Source organism: Euleptes europaea, chromosome 3 (assembly GCF_029931775.1).
Source record: "Euleptes europaea isolate rEulEur1 chromosome 3, rEulEur1.hap1, whole genome shotgun sequence".
NCBI lineage: Eukaryota > Metazoa > Chordata > Lepidosauria > Squamata > Sphaerodactylidae > Euleptes > Euleptes europaea.
In genome coordinates this window covers 75,101,649-75,125,606 of record NC_079314.1, presented here as the reverse complement: position 1 = coordinate 75,125,606, position 23,958 = coordinate 75,101,649, and the positions used below count along the sequence as shown (strand labels likewise).

The window sequence follows — 23,958 nt, the reverse complement described above, 5'->3', positions numbered from 1 at the left end:
TATAGATGGTGGTTGTAAAGCATATACTGTATAGATCAGTGTTATTTTTAAAGTCTATGGAGGCAATGAAGGAATTAAGATAGTAGAAAAAGAGACCAGGGTTATTTCCCCACAGAAAATTTGCTCTGCCCTGGCACTCAGACTGAAGCAGGGCAACACCACGGTCCCCACCTGAATGGCACTGGCACAACCCACTGAGCCAGCAAGGGAAGGGACAGGCCCAGGGGTGTGGCTCGCTAAACAACCCCAGCCTGAGAATGCCCTCCAGTGGCATAAAGTTATGCCAGCAAAACCTCAGCATAGCCCACAGGCTCCCAGGCAACAGAAAAGGCACAACACCCCCCACACAGGCACAGGCCCATGCACAAGTCCCAGTATAGCACAGGATGCTAACTATGGCTGCAGCCTATCACACCCTTCCCTGCCAGGAGCCAAGCCCCTTCCTCTGCGCCCAGTCACAGTCCCCTATTGCACTACATAAACCTAAGCCAGGACACCCCATAGCTCAGATGATAGGGCAGGTAGCACAGGAGGTCTCTGACTTACACAGTTAGAATACAAAACATTTCATGGTGGGAAATGCACAGATGGGGCACTGAGCACCATAGAAGGGACACCGAGAACTGACATCCAAGGGGGCGAGCACATTTCTTGCTGGGTGACTAACCTGTCCCATTTGAGAACCCTTACAGGTACCCCATCTCCAGAGATGCACACAGAAGGAGCAACCACACATGTGTATGTGTGCATGGGGGCAACCAGAGGCAGCTGCACTGAGCACTTTGTCCCATGTCATGTGATGGAGCATACTGTCAAGAAACTGTACCTAGTAGTGCTGATGTTGATCTGGGGAGGGGGGAGGTGACGTGGCAGGGATGCAGGTAGCCCTGTACCAACCAGTTAGCATGGTGCCTTGTCAGGCTGCCTCCCCAATTGGGGGAACAGGGTAGAACTGGAATGGGGGCAGGGTGATTGGCAGCTGTACTCTGTGGATCTGCTGGCCAAGCAAACATGGTACTTATTACCTTGCAGGACTGGAACCCTACACAGCAGCAGATGCAGACAGAGTGGATGCAGTTGAGGTGCAACCCATGCAGCGGATGACTATGTGACATTTGATAGCTATGGCAAAAGCCTCAGTGGGTATACCAACAAAATAGAGCCCCTGCTCCATAGGATGGAGAACTACAGACCTTAATGTGGCCTCTCTGGCATGACTGCAGTGGTCTGGACCACTGTGCCATTTGTCATCATTGCATATGTCTCTGTTTGGCATCTGTGCAGGCAGTGATTCAACAGAGACTGGGGAGGATGACATCCCTGGTGTAGTCTCCTGCCACTCTACCATAAGGCTGTTGTCCCAGTGGCTCCAGCTCAACTATTTCTTTTGGCTCAGCCTGGTGGAACTCTTTCTCCTCATTCTCTAACAAGACCAGGGCCCTGTGGGATCTGATGCAATTCCGCAGGGCCTGCAAGACTTGAGATGTTCCGCCTGGTCTATGGTTGAAGAAAGCGACAGTTTCCATCTTAGCTGGCCTCTCTCCCCTCCCCCCTCCCTTCCTTTCCTATCCTGCCTTCCTAGTTATATTATTAGTTATGCCTACCCTAACCTCGATCCCTCCCCTACTGAGACCATTTTCATACCTATTCAGCTGGCACCTGCCACTGGGATGATTAAGGGCGCCATAATAATTTTTAAGATGTGGAGAATTTTTAACTGGATACGTATGTTTTAAATTGTGCAATATGTTGTGAGGTGCCCTGACCCTGGCATTGCCAGGGAGGGGCAGTATATAAATCAAATAAATAAGTAAATACTGCGGCACCCTGAGCCACAGAGACAATACTGGAGACCTCACTAGGAGTGGCTGGGTTGCTGGTCAGCAGTTGTTTGGTTGCTGGTCTAGGGTGCAGGGGGCGTGGGCTTGAGCTTGCCCTCTGTCTTTTTTCCTTCCTTCTTGGTGTGTGTGGATTGGGGCAGGGATGGTTGTGGGTGGGCAGCACTTTTGCTGCCTGTTGGACCCTTGCTGGGGGGGGCAGGTGGGCCTCTTGTCTGCGGTGTGGGAGCCCTTCCCCTGTGGGCTACAGGGAAACACTCGGGCCCGTGCCTCTGCTGAGGATGTGCTGTCGCTGGGTCTTTCCACCGTGTCCTTTGGCACTCCATGAGAGGAGTGGCATTGAGGGGTGGTGGCCACATCGGCAGGGGGTGGTTGGTTGTGCTGGTGTGTGCCACTCAGGGGTTTGATTAGCGGGAGTTGAGGGGGTTGCTATGGACTCCACACTTGCCATGTCTTTCGTGCCTTGCAGAGAAGAATGTATTATTCCCCTCCCACACACAGTGTCATTAGGGATCTGAATGGCAGCTGCCAACACCGCTGCAGCGGGCTTCAAGATTGGCTGCCCATTTCTCAGGAAAGAAATGTTAAAATCATTCTGATTTCTATAGCTCTTAACCCACAGGTTGAATAATTTTCTATGAAAAATGTACTCCTTTGTTTCCAGTGTTCTCTGCACTAGTTTTTCCAGCTAGAAATAAATGTTCTACGCATTGTCTGATCAGCCTCAGGCAGCTACCCTTGTATAGTGTTTAGGAGTTAAGTGTTACATAACTGTCTTTTATAAGTGGACTGAACTGTTGAGGACAATTAATGAGCCAACAGATTGTCGTCAGTACATAAAAGAAGCTCTTGTCACTCCCCCAATATGATTGTCAAGGTTGTAGTTTGAGAAGTGGTCACAGTACTCTTCTTGGTGCAAAGCTATGTTTTTAATAGCTAAGGCATGGAGTGGAGCAACTTGATGAGATGCAAGTGAAAAATGGGAGTTGATCACATGGGAGTTAGGGTGGCACCGAAAGCTAAGCAATTTGTCGCCCTAGCTTGCCAGTAACAAAAAGCAGAACAGACTACCTGTACACTCTAGGCTTTTCCTCTTCTCTCCCCTGAAAGTCTTTCGAATCCTGGCTTCCCCTGAACCAAGAGTTTATCTCACAAGACAGAAAATACACAGTTCAAGAGATGTGTGGTTGCTGCCATCCCCCTCATGTCACCCCACCTCATCCACCCATCTCCTTGGTAACTTCTGCTATTCACTACTCCTGGACTGTGCAAATGGCCACTTGTAGCTGCTCATCATCCCAGTGCCCGTAATCCTCTCTGGGCCTGTGCTGTTCTTGCTCCTTCTCTTCCTCCTCATCACTTTCCTCACTGTCTCCCACCGGTTCTGACCCCACCTCCATTCCCACTTCCTTTTCTCCTTCCTCCTCCTTGGACTCCAGCATCGAAGACAGCTGCTGCTGCTGTAACATCGAAGTGCCCACCGACAGCTTCCCTCCTAGACACCCTGGGAAATCTGCCCCCACAGCGCCTTCGCCCGCGTCTTCCTCACGAGCACCCACCTCCAGGCAGCCACTCCTTTGCTCACTGTCTCTATCACGACCACAGCTGCAACTCTGGCCGCTGCCCTCCCCTTCGCAGTGTTTGTCCTGCTGAGCCCCGCCACGACCCCTGTGTCTCGACCCTCATCACGGTCCTCGCCGTCGGTTGTTGCCCCTCATCCACCCTTCGTCCCACTGTGACGGTAAAGATGCGGGTGAGACGCCTTCAGCCTCTCGTAGGCTGCTGAGAAAATCCAATTGTAATAGGCCTCAGGGCGCAACAGCTAGGAATGGCCCTCCTGGACACCCAGATTACAAACAATTCCTTGCCCACAATGCACAGAGTTACGACCCTGGCTACCGCAGCCTGCACACAGGGGAGTCGCACAATGCTGCTGGGCTTCTTAAACTCAGATACTAAGATAGCATCGACATCTGTGGTCTGCACAGCATGTTATTTTATTGATTATATTTAGCATTACATACAACGGCATACTTCCCTCTACTTCCTCATGGGTTTTAGTTACTCCTATTAACATCTCAAATGGGGAAGAGAAGCAAAAAATAATAGAAAGACCTTATCTATCTGAATATGGTTTGTAAAGAGCTACTTAAAATATTTTTAACTCCATCGACAAGTATTTAATCGGCAGTTGATTGTTAATGAAAATATACGTTTTGCTGACTGAACAATATTTTACAACATACATCTTAGATTTTAAATTTGCAGAAGCTAGCTGGAGGTTTTTATCACACATAGTTATCTGCTCTGTGTGAGGGATACTAGATATGCAAACACTGATTTAAGCCAAGAAATGCATCTGTGCAACGCAATCTGGCGAGGAAATGTGGATTTAAAACTACAGTGTAAATGTGGATTTAAAACTACCTGCTTGTATGGCTGTTCTAAACTGTCATTTTTGTGCCTGGCTCTGCCTTCCATGGCAGCCATGTTCTGGTTATGCCCATCACCACCCTGTGTCAGAATTCCAAATGTGCCCACAGGGTCAAAAAGTTTTGGGGACCCTGAGCTAGGAATATAGTTGGGTAGCAGGTGCGCAGAAAGAGGTGACAGCTCCGGATACCTTCAGGATCCTACACTAGCAATGTTAACCTGTGCTGAGTTACATCAGTCTATAGAAATGGACTTAGACTGGAGTAACTCTGAATAGGATTGCTATGTAGAGCAGTGATGTGCATGAGAACCTGACTTGAGGACTACAGGCAAAACATAATATAGTGATACAATTAATTTTTTTAATCTACTGCAATTGGGAAACAAATTGCTTGTCCATACAACACATGCAACTAGTCCTGAACAAAAAGCTATCTCAAAAGAAATATCATATTAGTATTCAGCATTAATATTTGCACATCTCTTGTGTGCAGATCCTTTAATTTTACAATGTATGGCAGCAGAGAGTACAAGAGTGTTGTTTTCAGGAGTATAAACAAAATAAATCCAATCCAAACCCAAAATGAAAAAGGTTCTTTGACTTTGGAGCAGTTAAATGTGCTGCAAGAAAATGCTCACCTTAAAAAGAAAACAATGGTTTTGGTACATTGCACTGTTACTCAGAAGTTATGGCTGTCTAACGAAATAAAACAAAGAGGTCCTTGTGTTTAGAAGTACTCAGCTGATACAAGGCTGATCCTCAAAAGCTCTTCTGGCACAATCTCACTCAGACTGAATTAGGGCTTTTTAATTTAACCAGGGTCTTGCTGCAGGGCAGGTACTGTGAGGAGGAAGGGGCAGAGTTCATGTATTTATGTTCTCTGCTTTTCAAAGGTCTGCCCCAATGCTGGGGATAGGCAAGACATACTCATCATAAAATTAAATGAAATTTTTTTAAACCTCACAAAATTAAGAACAGAAGAACATAAGAAAGGCCCTGCTGGATCAGACCAAGGCCCATCAAGTCCAGCAGTCTGTTCACACAGTGGCCAACCAGGTGCCTCTACGAAGCCCCCAAACAAGATGACTTCAGCAGCACCATCCTGCCTGTGTTCCACCGCACCCAAAATAGGCATGCTCCTCTGATACTAGAGAGAATAGCTATGCAGCATGACTAGTATCCATTCCAACTAACAGCCATGAATACACCTCTCCTCCATGAATATGTCCACTCCCCTCTTAAAGCCCTCCAAGCTGGCAGCCATCACCACATCCTGGGGCAGGGAGGTCCACAATTTAACTATGCGTTGTGTGAAAAAATATTTCCTTTTATCTGTTTTGAATCTCTCACTCTCCAACTTTAGCTGATGACCCCGTGTTCTAGTATTATGGGAGATGGAGAAAAACCTCTCTCCAAACCATGCATAATTTTATAGACCTCTATCATGTCTCCCCTCAGCCGCCTTCTTTCCAAGCTAAACAGCCCTAAGCGTCTTAACCGCTCCCCATAGGACAGTTGCTCTACTTCCCTAATCATTTTGGTGGCTCTTTTCTGCACCTTCTCAAGCTCTGTAATATCCTTTTTTAGGTGTGGTGACCAGAACTGTACACAATATTCCAAGTGTGGTCTCACCACAGATTTGTACAGGCAATTGTCCTGGTAGACTAGGGCAAAGAGGGATTACCTTCCTTGTGTTTGTCATCTTTCAAGACTAAATGAACACTCCTGCATTTTTTTTCCAGCTGGGGAGCATTCAGGTTCTAAGCATTAAAAACGATGACTACAAACGTTTAAAATATTCACATAATGCCAAAAGACACAGGGTGGGGATTATATCATTTGTGATCATTCTCACACTGCTACATAATAGTGCTGCATCCAATCACCATATGTGGTTAAGCATATGCCCTCATACAATGTAAAATAAAACAGCTAGCTCTTCTGCAGCAGGGTTACCACATCCCCTACCAGTAAGTGAAAACAAAGCCTACCTTTTGCAGTTGCCAGATCCTCTCTGTCTATATCTTTAAGTGTGGCATGGAAACGCTGGTTGAGAGTGATATAGTAGGGACGTGTTGGACTCAGATTGTGAGATGGCACTCAGATTCCAACTCCATTATGAATCTTGCTGGCTGATCTTGGGTCATTCTGTCTCTCGACCTAGCCTACCTCAGTGTGGATTGTCCCATTAAAAAGCTATAGTTGTAAGATTCCTGACCTCAGGCCAATCACACTCTCTCAGCCCAAGCTGCCTCATGGGACTGTTGTAAGGATGAAATGGAGAGGGGAGAATCATGTTGTGATTCTGGGTCTCCATTGTGGAGAAAATGGGGTATAAATATACAAATAAACAAATAAAGCTGCTGCCTAGTGAGTCAGACAATCAGTTCGTCAAGCCTAGCTGCACCTACTCTGGTTTGTAGTTGTTAACTAATAATTTCTGGGTCTTTGTGCACTGAAAGCCAAAGTATGGAGGGGGAGAGAAGCAGCATCTAGTCAAAATGAACACGATCTGCACATTCAAGTATAGGCGCTACCTCAGAATCTTAGCATGGTCACTTTTATTATTTTGTTATAGTTAAAAGGCCAGTAATTCACTGAATAGCGATGGTCAGCTCTGAGTAGTCTTGCTTCCATCCTTTCAATTACCTATCGTGAGGGTGCTAAACTTTTCCTGTTTTCTTTCTGAACTTCCTTAAATAGTGGGCTGCTGTTAAAGCAGGGCCAGTCCAAAAAGTAGCAACCCTGCAGTCCATAAACAGTTGAGAACTAGACCATCATTATGTATTCTGCTGCAACAAGTTCTAGGTGTCCTTCCATGGGAAAAAAAACCTTTATCTGGAAAACACCTTGTGAACAAGGCTAATTAAGTCAGACCTTCCTGAACATTCCATTCCAGGGCTGGATTTAGGCACACCAAGTCCTTAAAGAATGCCACCTTTAAGAGGCCCCATGATCCCAAACATGATAATTTAATGATTGTATAATGACTTTATATGCAGAGCCCCCTCATAATTCTGAGGCCCTATGCTGCGTCTGATTTAGCTGGAGCCTAAACTGAGCAATAGTAGAAAAGGGCAAGAGTCCAGTAGCACCTTAAAGACTCACAAAAATATTTTCTGGTAGGGTATGAGCTTTCGTGAGCCACAGCTCTCTAAATGCAAAAATATTTTCTGGTAGGGTATGAGCTTTCGTGAGCCACAGCTCTCTAAATGCAAACATATTTCCTGTAGGGTATGAGCTTTCGCGAGCCACAGCTCTCTAAATGCAAAAATATTTTCTGGTAGGGTATGAGCTTTCGTGAGCCACAGTCTTTTAAGGTGCTACTGGACTCTTGCCCTTTTCTACTACTGCAGACAGACTAACACGGCTACCCACTGTGAATAAACCTAGCAATGTTTCGGTTCAGGCTATACTTTAAAACAACAAACAACCAAGCCCCCAAATAATAAAAGCATTCCTGATCTATCTATGGAGACTGGAGAGTTGTAGAAACAGCTGCCAGTCTGAGGGATACTGGGACATTTATGGCGGGGGGCGGTAGGGGGAGTCGCCTTTGGGCAAAAGCACGCACATTCCCCGGGAGCACTGAAGCCGCCGCCTATGAACGCGGAGGGCGGGGCTTGGAAGAGGTGGGGGGGGGAGCTCTGCTAGCGCCGCCCCTTCCCGCTCTGTGGGAGACTATAAGCGCCTCCGAGGGGAGGCTGCGTGTCCTGGAGGCTGCGCGCGCGCTTTTCGGACGCCCGGAGCGGCTGTGCCGGACCCCTGGGGAAGCGGGTGTTACGCAAATAACGTAGGTAGGAAAGGGCGAGCGGTGGCTTCTTCGCCTGGCGGGCTGGGTGACTTTCCCATCTGGATCCGGCCGAGGCGGCGTGAGGCTCTGCCGTGCAGCGCTTCGTCTTGTTAGAAAAGGGCGTTGAAGGTTCGGAGACGAGGAATGCCCTCTCTTCTCTCCCCCCGCCCCTTTTCACAAGTGTTTTATTCTTAAACCTATTTATTCGTGGAAGGTTTTGCGTTGGATTGGCCACTCTTTAGATGCACTTTTTCCCCCATCCGTATTCTGAAAACTCAACCGTCAGCCGCCAGGCAGAGTTTTGAGAGTTCAGATGGGGAAAAGGTGCAACTAGAGAGTGGCCAATCCAATGCAAAACCTTCCATGAATAAATGGCCCTAGAGATTGTCGCGCTCAGATGTCTCGGGTGACTGCATGGGACGTCCTGAGCTTGAGACCGTGCTTCTTGATAAGCTTTTCATGGGTATCGCTGAAGTTACTGCGTGCGCGGGAAGGCAACTCTCTGTACACGCTCAAAGGCACTTCGTACTCCCTACTTCTGTGTTGCAAGGCTCTCAACTTCATCTTTGCGGTTGAGCGTGACTTAACAGAGAAACATTTTGATTTAAGAGTTAGCTGGCAATTGCTTGAATCTAGATGTTGCCTAGGCAAGCTTTAAAAAGAAAGTTTCCGAGCATGGTAGACAGTGCTTCTTGGGTTTTTGCAAAGAGTCCGCCAATGGCTTTGCTTTCCAGTTCTGGTATTGCAAGACTGTTGAACAGCTCTTCGGATGAGCAATTTTTAACCCAGCCTAACTCGGCGGCTCTGTTTCTCTTAGTACGTAACACTGCCTATGGCCAAGTGAGGCAGTCATTTTCAGGTGGGAAAGCATTGTTGGCTTGAAAGAATAACAGCCTAAAGTAGCATTGTGGGTGGGAAACAACCAAAAAAGCAAAAACAAAAACTGGTAAAGTGACTCAGTCGGTAGCTTGTTGGAAGCAAGGGGGGGGGGGAATGTTCAAGTAATAAGGAAAACTGTTTGCATTTTTACAACTCTGAAGATCAGTGATATTATTGCATCGCTAGATATCCTTAATTTCTTTATCCTTAAATATCAATTCTAAAGCCTTGAAACACAGGAGTACAAAGTGTCTTCGAGCACACAGAATTTCTTTCCCCAGGGAAGTAACTTCAGTAATATCATTGATAACAAATATGGGGTCCTAACTCAACGTAAGGGGCCATTTAGACTGCATGGTACAGGTGTGGACATTCCCCTGTGACTTTTTTGGACTCCTGTGTTTTAACTTCTGTTGTCTAGAATCTGTGCCCTTGACACTAATTGAAAATGAAAGAGGGAGGAGGCAGGATTTTTTGCTATATATCCTTGTAGTACAGCTATGGTTGACTGTGCGTGTGTTTAATAATCTCTTGGCAGTTTCCATTTCCTATGCTGCAGAACATCTCTTTAAATGTGAGTATAACATGCCGTCAAGTCACAGCCAACGTATGGCAACCAAGTATGGTTTTCAAGGCATGAGACTAACAAAGGTGGGGGGTTACCACACTTGTATTCCCAGCGATGTATTAAGAGTTTGAAAATGTTATAAAAAATACTGTTCGCACTTTGTTTGGCCCCTTTATCTGTGAAGACGTCTTCCAACCATTTATAAGCCATGGTATCCAAAAACCCTTTTAAAGTGATGTTTTTTACAATATTTTCAAACTCTTGATACATCGCTGGGAATACAAAGTGCGGTCACCCAGTTTGCCATTTCCTTCCTCTGCATAATAGCCTTACTATTCCTTGGTGAAATCCCATCCAAGTACTAACCAGGGCCAACCCTGCTTAATATCTGAGATCTGATCAAACCAGACTAGGTTATTTAGAAAATGTATAGCTACCTACCATAAACCCCTTGATAGAAAGCCAGCTGCTTATGCCTTAAAGGTGATCTGAATTTACTATCCTGTTTGCTAACAGTGAAACAATTGCTGAAAAAATCCATTTTGAAAAGGCGACCCTAAAGACTTTTTATTTCACAGTGTCGGGGAATGTGGCATTTCACTTCAGTTATTTTAAAATAATGAGCTCATCTTTCCTCATTGGAGCCCGAAGGAGCTTAATAACAAATCAATTTAAAGCATCTTTAAAAAATAAAAATCACAGTTCAAAAAAATGAAATTGCCGTATTCAGAATGTCAGCCCTGATAACCAAATGTTTTATAGAAATGATATGGAAGAATGCCCATTGAAATAAATTTGTACAGCGCTCCTAAAAGCCAGCAGTGTTTAGATTCTATGGACCTTTAGGAAGATTATTCCACAGTTGTGGGGCAGCTATAGAGAAAACACTAGTGGGTAATGGCCAGCAGTGCTGCTCTGATGCAAGGTGCCGTTGACTGTTTTGTATCTGAAGAGTGCAGCTACTATGCCCGCTTATAAAAGGAAAGAAGGTTGTTCAGTTACAGGGGGCCCAGGTCATAAAGGGCTGAAGCTTCTGAGTTGCCTTCAAGAGCAGGCCCAACATGTTCAGAGATGTAAGATTTCTGGAAAGTTTGAAGCAACGGGAAAACAGAATTTTTGGGGGGAAATTGAAGTACAATATGCAAGTCTTACTTTCCTGTCAGACTGTTACTGTTATGCAGCCTAAAGATACATTGATCTAAACAGCTGAGGAGGGATGGTGAGCTATTAATCTGACAAATGAAAAAAGTTGTGTTAGTCATGTCTATCACATGTGTTGTCTCTTAGCCTGCTAGTAACATCTTCATGCCACCAAGTAAAGGCAAATCCATCTCCTCCAGGACCTCAACCATACTTACCAGCAACACCTTGTTCTTGTCTGGATATACATTTGGAATATGTGCGTTGGTTGTATGGCTCAGTGGTAAATTTGCCCAATGTATTCTGCTTTCATACCTATTATGAGACTCAATAGTGTGAGAATCTTTTGCAGAATGGCAGTCATTTCCCCACATTTAGGGGAAAATTGCAAAAGCAGTGACTGGATGGTGTTTGTAGAGTTATCTTCTTTAATTTCTTTCTATTGCAAGGAAATCCTTTATTCCATTCTCCAAGTTAATTTATATAAACATTTCGTGAACAGGTTCTGTCATGAAGAACTTGTAAAACTGAGGATGGAAAATCTAATGCTGTTGTAATTGTTATCTTCAGGAGTCTACCTCTGGCTTTGTTGTATCTGATTCATAGAACTGGTTCTACAGCCTAGTTATGAAGTAGAATATTTCTCTTCTTTGAATGGATTCCTGTGGCAGCTGATAGGCTGGTGCTGCTATAGTAAAAACATGGGAAAGTCTACAATGGGAAAGTCCCATAGGTACTTGCTTGAATGGGAATAATGGCTGGCAGTGCCATCAAAACACCTAGTTCTTGTTGTCAAGGCCATGCACATAGATGCAGTGGGAAGGAGCTCCACCAATCCACACCTTTAAATGCCTGGGGGTGAAGATGTGCCTACCATGTTGGATTTGGCTAGCAAAAAGAGCCATTGACCTTTCTAGCAGATCAGAAGTCCTTGGAGGCTTGCAAATACAGCATAGTTACACTAACAACATAGATAAATAGGAAACTACTTTGCTGTTGTATGCCTGGGACTGTGGAATCATTTAGGTTATATTTGCAAAACTGATGGCATCTGTCTGAGATCTACATGGTATAAAACCTGGGCCTCATTACGTAGTATTGAGCTAATACACCCAAGAGTTTAATGTTTGGCCATCTTACTGCTGAGTAGCTATACAGTGCAAAGTTGAATGTTATATTTCTGGGTACCGTAATCTCAAAATTTAAGTCAGAGTTCTTTAAAATAGTTTTCACCCCTTGTAAAATGTGAATAGCTGAGTAGAGGGTAGGGCAGCTGATTCAGAAAGCCAACCCAAGCATTTTATTGAAGTCCAGTGTCTGTTTAAGCCAGACGTGGCACAAATTGGAGCCTTAATTAGCAAAAGAGGTCATAGCTTTCATTTTCTTTGCCTTCTGAGATTAATTTTTTAACTTGAAAGTTAAGTGATGGAATGTGACTTAGATATAAATGCAGGTTGCTAGATGGGTCACTTAAAGGACTTCCAACTTTGCCTTACTGATACCTCTGGCTCACCCGTTGCATATGTAAGAGCGGAAGCATAATGACAGTAATTGCTTGCCAGAAGCATAGGTGTATTCTTTGGGGGGGAAAGATCAAGGGAATGGTGGTTAAGAATTCTGATGAAAGCATCTGGCAAAAGTTTAGTACCATCCTGTACTGCTCTTAAATACACCATGGGCATGCTTGTACATGCATATGACAGTTCATCAGAGAAGAAAATAGAAAATTAAATCTTAAATCAGAAGCTGAGGCAGCTTACTGTAGTAGCCCAAAACTGTAAAGCTGAGTATGTTTGCTGTAGTAGTAAAACTTCAACACAAAACCATTCAGTAACACACTGGGGTTGTAATGAACTTTGATTAACTCCCCTGCATTAAGATCGCTTGATATGACTAGAAATGCAATTAATTTTACTTGTAATTTAAAACCCTAATGTGAAGGACAGTGACCATGATTTTCCTTGGAAGGTAGGATATGTTTTATGTGTTGCCTTGTTTTAAAAGCACCACATGGCAGAGAACCGCTTGTTCCACACTGACACCACTTGATTCCCGTTTACATGCAAAGGTATTGGTGAAGCAAGGAAAGACTTATATGAATTTCAAAGCAAAGTTCTTGCTCAAATCTTTTTTAAAGGACACTGTCCCTTTATTTAGTTATTCTTTGCTTTTCTCCCCAATGGGGACTCAAAGCAGCTTACGGCACTGCACTTTCCCTTCCTCCCATTTTATCCTTGGCATCCACCCCAACCGAATTAGCTACATGGCTCTACCACCCTGACTGGAAAGCACGGGTCTCTCTGCATTTGCCTGGTATACGGACTTTGAAGAAAGGAGATAATGACTTTGGCTTCTCTGAGAGTCAGATAGGGGGCCCCATTCACACTATCCAAAATAAGTACAAATATAAAAATAAATCCAAATATAAAAATAGTTCCTGGCTTTGTGGGCTTAGCAGATCCTGCAGGATTTTCTCCCCCTATCTCTCCCATGGCCTTTTTGGTCTTCTCTGCAAATGGATTGGTAAAAGAGGAAAGTTCAGCATGATCTTGTACATTGCTCTCCACTCTTCTCCAAAACACAAGTTCTTGTGCACTTGGCAAAATAATAGCTGCAGGACATGGTATAAGGATAGCTTCTTTCCATCCGTGTAGTGCTGCACAACAATTGTGCAGATTTGTGGGCTTGTATAAGTACATCGAACTGTAGATTTGCCAGATGTTTATGAATACATGCATGAAAACATTTACCAGTGCTGCCCTGTTATTGCTGATGTTTATATATAATTTGAAGAGTGTTGATATTAGTCTCTATCTAGGGTGTTGTAATGCTGAGGGTTAGCTCTGAGGAATAATCTTTCCTATACAATAAGGAAAGTTTCATAATATCAGATGCTGAGAGGGAATTTGGGTTTCAAAATAGGTATAAAGGGATCTGTAAAATATTAAGAGACATATATAGTAAATGTGGAAAGAAATGCTAAGGTCACTGATGTAGGATGCTTTCTAAGTAAGGAACAAAGAAATAAAGTTCCTTTTTGAGAAGATGCTATAAAATAGGAAAGAATATCAAGCAAAGATTTTTGGAAAAGGAATGTGGTCTGTGTCCCTCTCTGAGTCCTGTTTGCTATGATTGATATCAGCTGTTGCATAGTGGTGCAGCCAAACTCTTGGATAAATGTAATGAAATCTCTACATTTAGACTTCAGCAATGCCAAAAATGACAAAATAATAGTAGTGCATGTCATAGAAGGCATTTTCCCCAGCTTGAGTATTTGATTCTGCAGCTAAAGCATGGAAACTCGGTGTTAAATTCTTGGGAATCTTAAAGGCATATGCTAAGTAGTTGGTTTAATGTTGCTATCCAGAACTGAACTATGAAAAAACATCCATGTAGGTCAGGGATATTCTGTATTGTTTAGGGAATGCCCTAAAATGTCCTGACTTAGGTTAATAATTTAATTGTATGTTCCCACATCTCAAGAATTCATGGTCCTGTTAGCAGCAGCCACTGTTCTGTTTAGCAGCCCTACTTTAAAACACTAGCTGACCCTTAATGATTTAATTGGACTCAGGTACAAGCGTCTAAATTGGTAGGGCTGTGTTTTAAGTAAGAATCTGTCAAGCTTTTACAGGCGAAGGAGCTGGTTGTTGGTGTAAGTGCAGTGGGGCAGGGAACAGTTCATTAAGACTTGGAGCGTATTTCACATGATGACCTGGCTAAGTTGGCTAACTCTTTTCCACACTTGAAAGAGGTTGATCAGCCTGGACAGCCTTGCATATCAAGCATCAGCTCCAGGATATGACCTGCTCAGTAAATTCTGGTTGCTTCTTGGAGCTTAGGAGATCATGGAAGCAGTTGCAGCCCAGTGGAGATTGTGAAGAAGAGTTGGTTTTTATACCCTGATTTTCTCTACCTTGATTTTCTCTACCTTTAAGGAGTCTCGAACCGGCTTACAATCGCCTTTCCCTCCCCACAACAGACACCTTGTGAAGTAGGTGGTCTTGAGAATGTTCAGATGGAACTGTGACTGGCACAAGGTCACCCAGCAGGCTTCATGTGTAGGAGTGAGGAAACCAATCTGGTTCACCAGATTACAGTCCGCTGCCCATGTGGAGGAGTGGGGAATCAAACCCAGTTCTCCAGATTAGAGTCCTCTGCTCTTAACCACTACACCATGGTGGGTTTGATTGCATGAATGGGTTATTGGTCTTCTTGGACAACCACCATGAGTTATTCCAAAACAGCAAGGGGAAACAAGTATTTTACAGTTGCTCGTGTTGTATGGACAGATGTCATGCTTTTTGACTTCAAGTGAGTGGTATGTTGCACCATTCTAGCTTTAGAAGAAAAGGTTGAAAGGGAGAGAGGATAAGAGTATATCATCAACCTGTTCCTTTGAGGCATCTGTAAAAGGCAATATTTTCAATGAAACATCATGTGGTTGGCACAGATACTGGGTACAGCCTTTACGGTGATAACAATATCCAGTGTTTATAAATTGCTTTCTTGTTTCCAAGAAGAAATTAGTGAATATGTGGCAAAAGACTGCTGCCAGTCAGTCCTTATGTGCACTGCAGCCAGAACTGGGAATGTAAGATGCATCAAGTATATTAAAACAAAATACCAGTAGCTTGTAGTGGTTGAAGAACACTGGTGCCTTGACATTTTTAAAGGTAATATGAGATTGCGAACAGGTTTGGAAAAATTGAATTCAAAAATCTTGTGAATGGCTTCTGAACCCAACAATGATAATCTTTCTCCATCTGACAAAATAATATATATTTTAAATTTCAGCACTGCAGATGCAGCAAATAGGTGAACAAGACTGCCATATCGGTGGCTCATAGGGGTCATGAATCTAATTTTTGGCATTGCTCTTGTATGTCGCTCTTGTACATATTGGACAGTATTGCCATAGGTTGTAGCCAAATTGGTGAACTTTGTTACTCTACTTCTAGTAATAGTCTATAAATTAGGAAATGCTGTCTCTGTGGTCAAAAATAATTGGCTGACTTCTGCTAGACGACATGTGGGTTAATGGTTTAAGTAATTATTCTTTCCAAAGTCCATCTGCTTCTCCTCCCTCATTTGAGTCTTGTAACAAAGTTCTCTTCACATTCCCTTGTCTATTATTGGTGGGTGAGGAACTCAAGGAAACTGTAAGGATGATAGATGAGAAGGGGAAGAAGAGTTCGTTTTTATACTCTCCGCTAATGGCAACTGGGGGAAGAGTGGCAGAGGACATTGGGAGTATGGACTTTGCAGTCTATCATGCCTGGTCAAGGGAGTGTGAAATAATGTATAAGTAACGATCTCCTTAACAATCTGCGCCCCGTGGCGCAGAGTGTTAAGCTGCAGTACTGCAGTCAAAAGCTCTGCTCACGACCTGAGTTCGATCCCGACGGAAGTCAGTTTCAGGTAGCCGGCTCAAGGTTGACTTAGCCTTCCATCCTTCCAAGGTCGGTGAAATGAGTACCCAGCTTGCTGGAGGTAAAGGGAAGATGACTGGGGAAGGCACTGGCAAACCACCCTGTAAACAAAGCCTGCCTTGGAAACGTCAGGATGTGACGTCACCCATGGGTCAGGAATGACCCAGTGCTTGCACAGGGGACCTTTACCTTTACCTTTTATAACAATCTCCTTCATCTTAAAACTATCTGTTGTCATTGCAGTCAGGAGATACCCTAACCCTGCATGTCCTATGTGGTCTTCTACAGAATTATCTATTGAATACTGCTATTAACGTTTAGGAACCACTGCATAATGATTAAAGATCTGCTCTCTTGAGTTTAATTTGTGGGTGTGGTGTATCAGAGAAATATGTTAAGGCTTAGCTTGGTTTATAGGACCTCTGGATTACAATTCCAGCTGTAAGGAAAGTCCTAGCAAAAGAAAATTCTATTGGATATCCGGTCCAATTTTTTAATGTGTGTTTGAACTCTTTAATCTTGGCAGCTGCTCTGCAAACAAACAGCCTTTTCCTTGTTGCTAACTGTCAGCTTCTCTTATGTAGGCTCAGAATGCCAAACTGGGGAGGTGGCAACAAATGTGGTGCTTGTGGTAGAACAGTGTACCATGCGGAAGAAGTTCAGTGTGATGGGAGGAGTTTCCACAAATGCTGCTTCCTCTGTAGTAAGTATTGCTATAGCTTTTGTAACAGCAGTGTTGAGGCTTCATTTCGAATGTATAAATCTTGCTCTTACCAAATACGACGGTGCATACTGGAAGCCACAGGAACGATTTAGGTATGAGAGCAGCCATGATGCTCATTTTAAGGTTGCACGAAGCTGGGAGCTGGGAATGCCATGTTACAAAGCTTTTGTTCCATTTTAACTTAATGACCACCACCAGCAGAGAGATGCTCTTGTGTTGTCAGGGAAGATCAAGTGCTTTCTTATGCCATTCAAGGTATGTATACCCTACCTTTTCTTTGTGGCTCAGTGGGGCTCACAATTCCAGATTGAAAAACACATAGGACACAATAAAATCTCAAATGCCAGCAGCCCCACACCCCATTAAATTCACTAGTGATTAAAGTGGTGTTGTGGAGCCTTCTAAACATAGCATCTCTTTGGGCAATTTGTTCCATGATGTGAGAGGAATGCTGTAGGAAAAAGCATGGACCCTGGTGGATTAATAGTTTTATTAAAAGGTTCTCAAGGCAGCTCGAGATGCTGATGGTATTCATGGCAACAGGCAGTGAAGCCTGTTTGGTCACAGGAAGCACATTAAGATCTGAAGCTGCTCTCTTTTCCTTGAAAGAGCTTCTAGAAGCACCAAGCCATTTATGATGAGCAAGGCTCATTAAAACTCGGTGTAGCATTGAGGCAAATATGAAATTTAGCAATGATGCTGTCTGAGACTTCACCAGAAGTCCTTCTGTGTCCCTCTTTAAAAACAGAATGCTTTTGTTTCCCACTTGGCACTTGTGGGTGTGCATTTCAGCTGACTCTCTGGTTAGAATGTTTTTATTTTCTGAAATTAACAAAATGCAAATATCAATCTGTCAAAAATGTAATATCATGATGACAATCAAAATACCAGTTTTCACACTGTAAATCATGCCAGCAGTTCACATTTAAAAACATCTTGTTGGGAAAAATGCTCAGTTGTTGGCTCTCTGCCTCACTTGTACCAAATAAGTTAATTCAATTATTTGGTTGATTTTCTAGTTCAGCATAATGGAGCCAAAATTCTGTTAGGCTTTTGGCATAGGGGACTGCAGACTAGCTCACATGAGCCCAGTCCAAGTGATTATTTTTCAGCCTAACAGCTTATTGAAGCATTGGATTTTGTTTTAAAAGCTTGTTCATTAGAGGACTCTGAACAAAGAATCATGTCAAATAATAGGTCGCTTTGTGACGCAACTGCTTGGCTAAAGATCAGTGCTGTTGTGACAGCAAAAATGCAGACTGTAGCTCAATCCAAGCTCATACCTTGAAGTAACTGGATGGCCAAGTGGGTTTTGTATGAATCTCCTGTCACGACTTTCTGAAAACCAGTTTATTGCTGTTAATTGTGAAATGTAATGGGACATGAAACCTTACTTTGTGAGGGTTACAAAAAATGAGAAATAAGATCAAAGTACTTAAATTAAGAAAGGTATTAAGGCAGCTTAGTTGCATTTGGGGACTGAAACAAGATACAATTCTAAGCACACTTACGAGGGTGAAAGTTCCATTGAACTGAGTATATATGCTCAGGATTGCTCTAATTATGCTTAAGTGCAAAAGCTTGGAGGAAGTACAGCCTCAGTTATGATGGAATCCAGTTCTTGACACATGGTAAGTCTTTGGATGTCATTTGGTGCATATTTTGAAGTGCCTTTTTCAGCTTGTACTAACAGACACTGAACTATGTTGCCCCAAAGAAGGCATTTTGAAAGTGCACTCATGAACATGATGGGAAGTGCTAAGCATGACCAAAAACTGTGAAGCATTTCTTCTACTGCTGTTTCTTAAACACCAATAGTGTATTGTCAACTCCCAGAAAGGTGGAGATGCAGAACAAGGGAGCAGGTTATTAGCAGCATTCTAAAATATGGATTTAAGCTGGATAAATGGCTGGCTTTCTCTCAGGCCCCCCCAAAAGTACTACCGTAGTAGCTTTCTGACAGAAGGCTTATTCTACCACATCCTTCAGTTCTAGGTACTCTGATTTTTTTCTCAGTAAAAATGGACTGAGGAACCACTGCATAATTAAATGTGTTGGCACTAATACAAGTGCCTGTTCTGTGTGAATTTAAAAAGTGCAAGGGGGAGGGAAATTGCTAACCTCAATTCCTGGGTTTGCTGCAGCCTTGCTAATTAAATTGTATCAAGCTTCCAGTCTGTAAATGTCAGAGCCATGAAAGGGTGGGCGTGGCATGTCTCTTCATGGAGTAAAATATAATTCCCCAATTCAAAAGAAACTGCCCATTCTTTAACAAACTATAGAGGGCTGTTGAGAATTCAGACCCCACCCCCACCCCCAGAGGCAAGAGAACTGAGCACATCTGGCACTTGATGTTCCCAGTCCTGCCAGGCAGGCAGCTGTCAAAGAGCCCCTTTTGAAAAGCAGATGAACTTTTTCCCCCCTCCAGTGGTCTGCAGGAAAAACTTAGACAGCACAACAGTAGCCATTCATGATGGAGAAGTATATTGCAAGTCTTGCTACGGAAAGAAGTATGGTCCAAAAGGATATGGCTATGGCCAAGGAGCAGGCACTCTGAATATGGACAGAGGGGAAAGGCTGGGTATCAAGCATGACAAGTAAGTACAGGTTTTTGTCGCTTCCACTGCAACAAATAACTGGATCACACACACCCCTCAGCAGTAAACACCCAACCTATAGGCTCTTGTTCCTGTCTGACCCACCTTAGGCATTGTTGCTAATTTTATTGGCATCTAATCTCCCTAGACAAAATCAGAGGGATGACCTTTACCCTGGGAACCTTAGTGTCTTAAGGCTGTTCAGGGAGCCAGCATCTCCAGGAAGTGACTCAGCCCCTTGGACTCTGCTTTAATGGTAATTATATTTGCCAAGGCATTTTCAGAAATTAGTAACTGAACAGCCTTATGATGCAACTCCACAGGTAAATTCAGACAAGTGTTTCAAACAAGAAATTAAATAAGCTCACTTCTCAATCATGGGGGTGATGCCAACCTCATGATTATCAACAGAGTGCAAGGGTTGGGGAAACACAGTGTCTTTACTGTGCAGTTCATGCTGCTCTAATTGAGACTTTAGAGTTCTGCTTCCAATATTCAAGTAAGTATCTAGCACTCGAAGGCAGTAAAGACAACCTTCAATATCCTTTAATTTTTGTAATGCATCCTATTGTTGCTTTAACATGAAAAGCAGTGTAATCTTAAAACTGACATGCTGATGCAAATCATTATCAACCAGTGCAAGGTTTTAGGTCACTCCAACCGATTGGAAACCTTCATTGCTCAGGGCACCTTTCTAATATGATTAATACTTACTCTGAAGTGTTACTTCACTCAAGGCTCATGCTGTGATGGATAGCTGTGCTTAAAAGAAGGCGCAAGCCTTGTAGTAACTGGTTTCTGTTACCATGCCAAGCCAAAACATCAGCTACAAAACCTGTATTGATGGCACTTAGAACTAACACTTGGGCTGAAATCTAGAGCACATCTGGATGCAAGCATCATTGAGTAAAATGGGACTTAACTTTTAAGCATGCGTAACAGTGCACTTTTGGCCTCCCAAATTCTACTGAACAGCAAAGAAAAACTAATAAGACTTTCACTTTGTTGGGTAGCAGTAAAAAAATATATAGTATGCAAACCTGTACATTATACCAAGTCACTGAAATGAGGGCTCAATAATTCAGACTGTTGTTCACTGAAGCTGGGGGTCAGTAAGTCATTCATACTTGCACTGACCTGGCTAGCCCAATCTCTGAAGTCAGCTTCCAAACCCCTTTCGGCCTGGGAATGCCCCTCTATGCTGCTGCATTGCTCTCCCAGAAAAATAGCTGGCATGGCCCCATGAAACTCCATGGAGGAGTTTCACAGGTTTCTATTTTTAAATACTTTATTTTGTATATTTTCCAGCCGGGTAGCCTCTGAGGAGGTGGCGCAACTATGCCATTCCCGGCTGTCAACTAACTACCCTCCCTTCAGGAATGGGCTGTAAGACTAGATGTGTTCTTCTCTTTCCAGTTAGTTCGGCTCTAGCACAGACGTCAGGAGCCTACATGACTTCCAATGTACTCACAAAATTCTCCTGCTTAGCAAAATAGATCTTCATCTATAGAGAAGGTCTCTAGTTTCAAGAACTAATTGTCTAGTTCAAGATTCCATTCATACTTTTGAAAAGAATTGGCATGACTATGCTATGAGTAATTTTATATTGTTAATATTGATGGGAGATGAGTGGTCTCTGGATATTTGAAATGCTTGTAATAGTTGAAAAATTAGATTGTATGTGGTGGGTGGGGTGATCTTCACTCAGATCTCCCCAAGAAATAAACTGAGGATGGGTGGAGTGGTGGCAGGTAGCAGAACATCTGAGAAGTAAGACTTGTCCCCCTAAGTTTTAATGAAAGCTAGTATAATTGAATGTTTATACGAGCGCGTGGTTTTCTTATGTTAGTGCACCTTCTCCTCGACCCACAACAAGTCCAAATACTTCAAAGTTTGCCCAGAAATTTGGAGGAGCAGAGAAGTGTTCCAGATGTGGTGACTCTGTGTATGCAGCGGAGAAAGTAATAGGGGCTGGAAAGGTAAGGTGACATGTAGGTGCAAATATCTTTGCAAGCAACGTGGATCTTGCTTGAGTAAACGTAACTATGGATAGTGGTGAACACACACGTGAACACATGAAGCTGCCTTGTACTGAATCAGACCCTTGGTCCATCAAAGTTAGTATTGTCTACTCTGACCGGCCGCGGCTCTCCAGGGTCTCAGGCAGAGGTCTTTCACGTTACCCACTTGCCTAGTCCCTTTAACTGGAGATGCTGGGGATTGAACCTGGGACCTTCGGCATGCCAAGCATAAGCTCTACCACTGAGCCACAGCTGCATAGATTTAAATTTGCTTGCCCTCTCATCAGAATTATGCCAGTAGGTCTGTTTGAGAAGCAGAAGATAAGTGGTCTGGAAATAGTGACCAGTTGAATCCAATGTGTTAAACTTTTTGTACTGTTGTCAGTAAAAGCCAGTGCACCACATCAGTAGGAAAACATGGCCTCTATGAAGGCTGCAAAATGAAATTCTTCTCAATTGAATACCTAATTTTGTATGTGTATATATACAGACATAGCCAGCATGAAGTAGTAGTTAAGAGTGGGAGACTCTAATCTGGAGAACCGGGTTCGATTCCCCACTCCTACATGAAGCCTGCTGAGTGATCTTGGGCCAGTCAGTTCTCTCCGAACTCTCAGCCCAAACAGAGGAAGGCAATGGCAAACCACCTCTGAACGTCACTTGCCTTGAAAACCCTACAGGGTCGCCAAAGTCAGCTGTGACTTGATAGCAAAATCACACACATGTGCATACACATATATGTAAAATAAAATGAAACAATGATTGGGAGTTTCTGGTGCCATTAAGAAACCTTAAAGTAACTGTGTTCTCTTTAGCCTTGGCATAAAAACTGTTTCCGATGTGCTAAGTGTGGGAAAAGCCTGGAGTCGACAACTCTGACGGAGAAGGAGGGAGAAATATATTGCAAAGGTAAAAGAGGGCATGAATTGAACTGGTCCTTATGCAAAGTGATGGAGTTTTGATCTAGAAAGGCAATGGGGTGGCCAAGCAGTCTAAAGTCTTTTATTCAGTTGTCTGGCTTCTAATTGATATATTTTAGTATAACCCTGTAAATGAAATAAAACCCTGCAAATAAAAATCACACTCTCAAGTGATCAGATTGCCTTGTTCTTTCTCTGCCTTCTTAATTTCATGTTGACACAGTCAAGAGATTTTTATGGTAGGGTTCCTATGTTTTATGACGCCTCTAAATCTAATGCTCTTGGCCTTAATTCAGAACAAATGCTAACTCTGAAAGACAAATATTCTATAATCTGCTCTTTTTAGTACATGACTTACTAAAACTAGTACAGGAGTATCATGGCATTGATCTAATGATTTTTTTCCATCCTTGCAGGTTGTTACGCAAAGAACTTTGGCCCCAAAGGATTTGGCTATGGCCAGGGAGCTGGTGCTCTCGTTCATGCTCAATGAATTGCTAGCACCACTGCATTGAGATGGTGCAGTAGTTTGAGATGCAGCTTAAATGTTACTGTGAAACTGATTCTAGTGTCTTATGTTACGGTTCTTTAAAAACATGTTTGGGTAATTCTTGCACAGTTAATTTCAATAAAAGTTTTAGAATAGCCATGTGTGTGTTGAAAGGCTTGCTGAAGATAGTTGGTTGGTTTCCATTTTCTACAGAACTTCACCTGGAAATCAGTGTGTTTCCATGGACCACTTTCTTCTCCAAGGCATCTGAAGTGTGCTGTGATGTATCCATGCTGCCTAAAACAGTTCATGATTTCATGGGGGAAAGGGAGCAAAAGCATTATTCTTGGCCCCAAAGTATGGCATCGATTGCAAGCTAGTCAACATGGCTCTTGCTCATAAATGAAACTTTATTTAACATGCAATAAAAAGCCCAATGTTCACACAACTTTCAGTTCCTGATGTATACGTTAGATTTGAAACAGTAAGGTACTTAGGGAATTAACAGTATACAAATGAAGTTTCTGAGAAAGATCTGGTGAAAAGACTGTAGAGCCTTTTCCTAGTGTTAAAAATGTGGCTACCTCTGGAGGAGGAGAACTGTTGTTGGGGCAGGCAACAAAAGAGTGGGAAGAAACTGTCACATGGCATTCTTCTGCAACTATCAGCTAACAGGCACCTATTCTTAAAGGTATACTAAACATTTACAGAAGATCTAACTATAGCCCTACGTGCAGCACAAGCATGTTGATCATGTACAGCTAGATAAGCCACTGCTGCCTCACAACGGAAGTGTTCAATACAGCATTGTTGAAACTTCAGCTGTCTCTTAAAATCAGTCACAGGTAGGGTTGCCAACCTCTAGGTACTAGCTGGAGATCTCCTGCTATTACAAGTGATCTCCAGCCAGTAGAGATTGGTTCACCTGGAGAAAAGGGCTGCTTTGGCAATTGGATTCTATTGCATTGAAGTCCCTACCTTCCTCAGGCTCCACCCAAAAAATCTCCCACCAATAGCGAAGAGGGACCTGGAAACCCTAGTCAAAGGCCTACGGATTCATTTTTTCTACTGACAGACCTTGCTTTAAAAAAGCCACAATGAACATTATCCCATATCTATTCT

The 23,958-nt window shown here is 43.2% G+C and overlaps 1 protein-coding gene across 1 annotated transcript; it reads left to right on the top strand.

Annotated features, from left to right (window-relative positions):
- The first annotated feature begins 16,666 nt into the window (after positions 1-16,666).
- Positions 16,667-22,911, top strand: CSRP2 (cysteine and glycine rich protein 2). Its single transcript, XM_056846805.1, has 5 exons — positions 16,667-16,787; positions 19,237-19,405; positions 21,255-21,384; positions 22,242-22,335; positions 22,763-22,911. Exons 1-5 carry the CDS (start codon positions 16,676-16,678, stop codon positions 22,837-22,839), a joined length of 582 nt encoding a protein of 193 aa, XP_056702783.1. The 5' UTR covers positions 16,667-16,675; the 3' UTR covers positions 22,840-22,911.
- Positions 22,912-23,958: the final 1,047 nt, after the last annotated feature.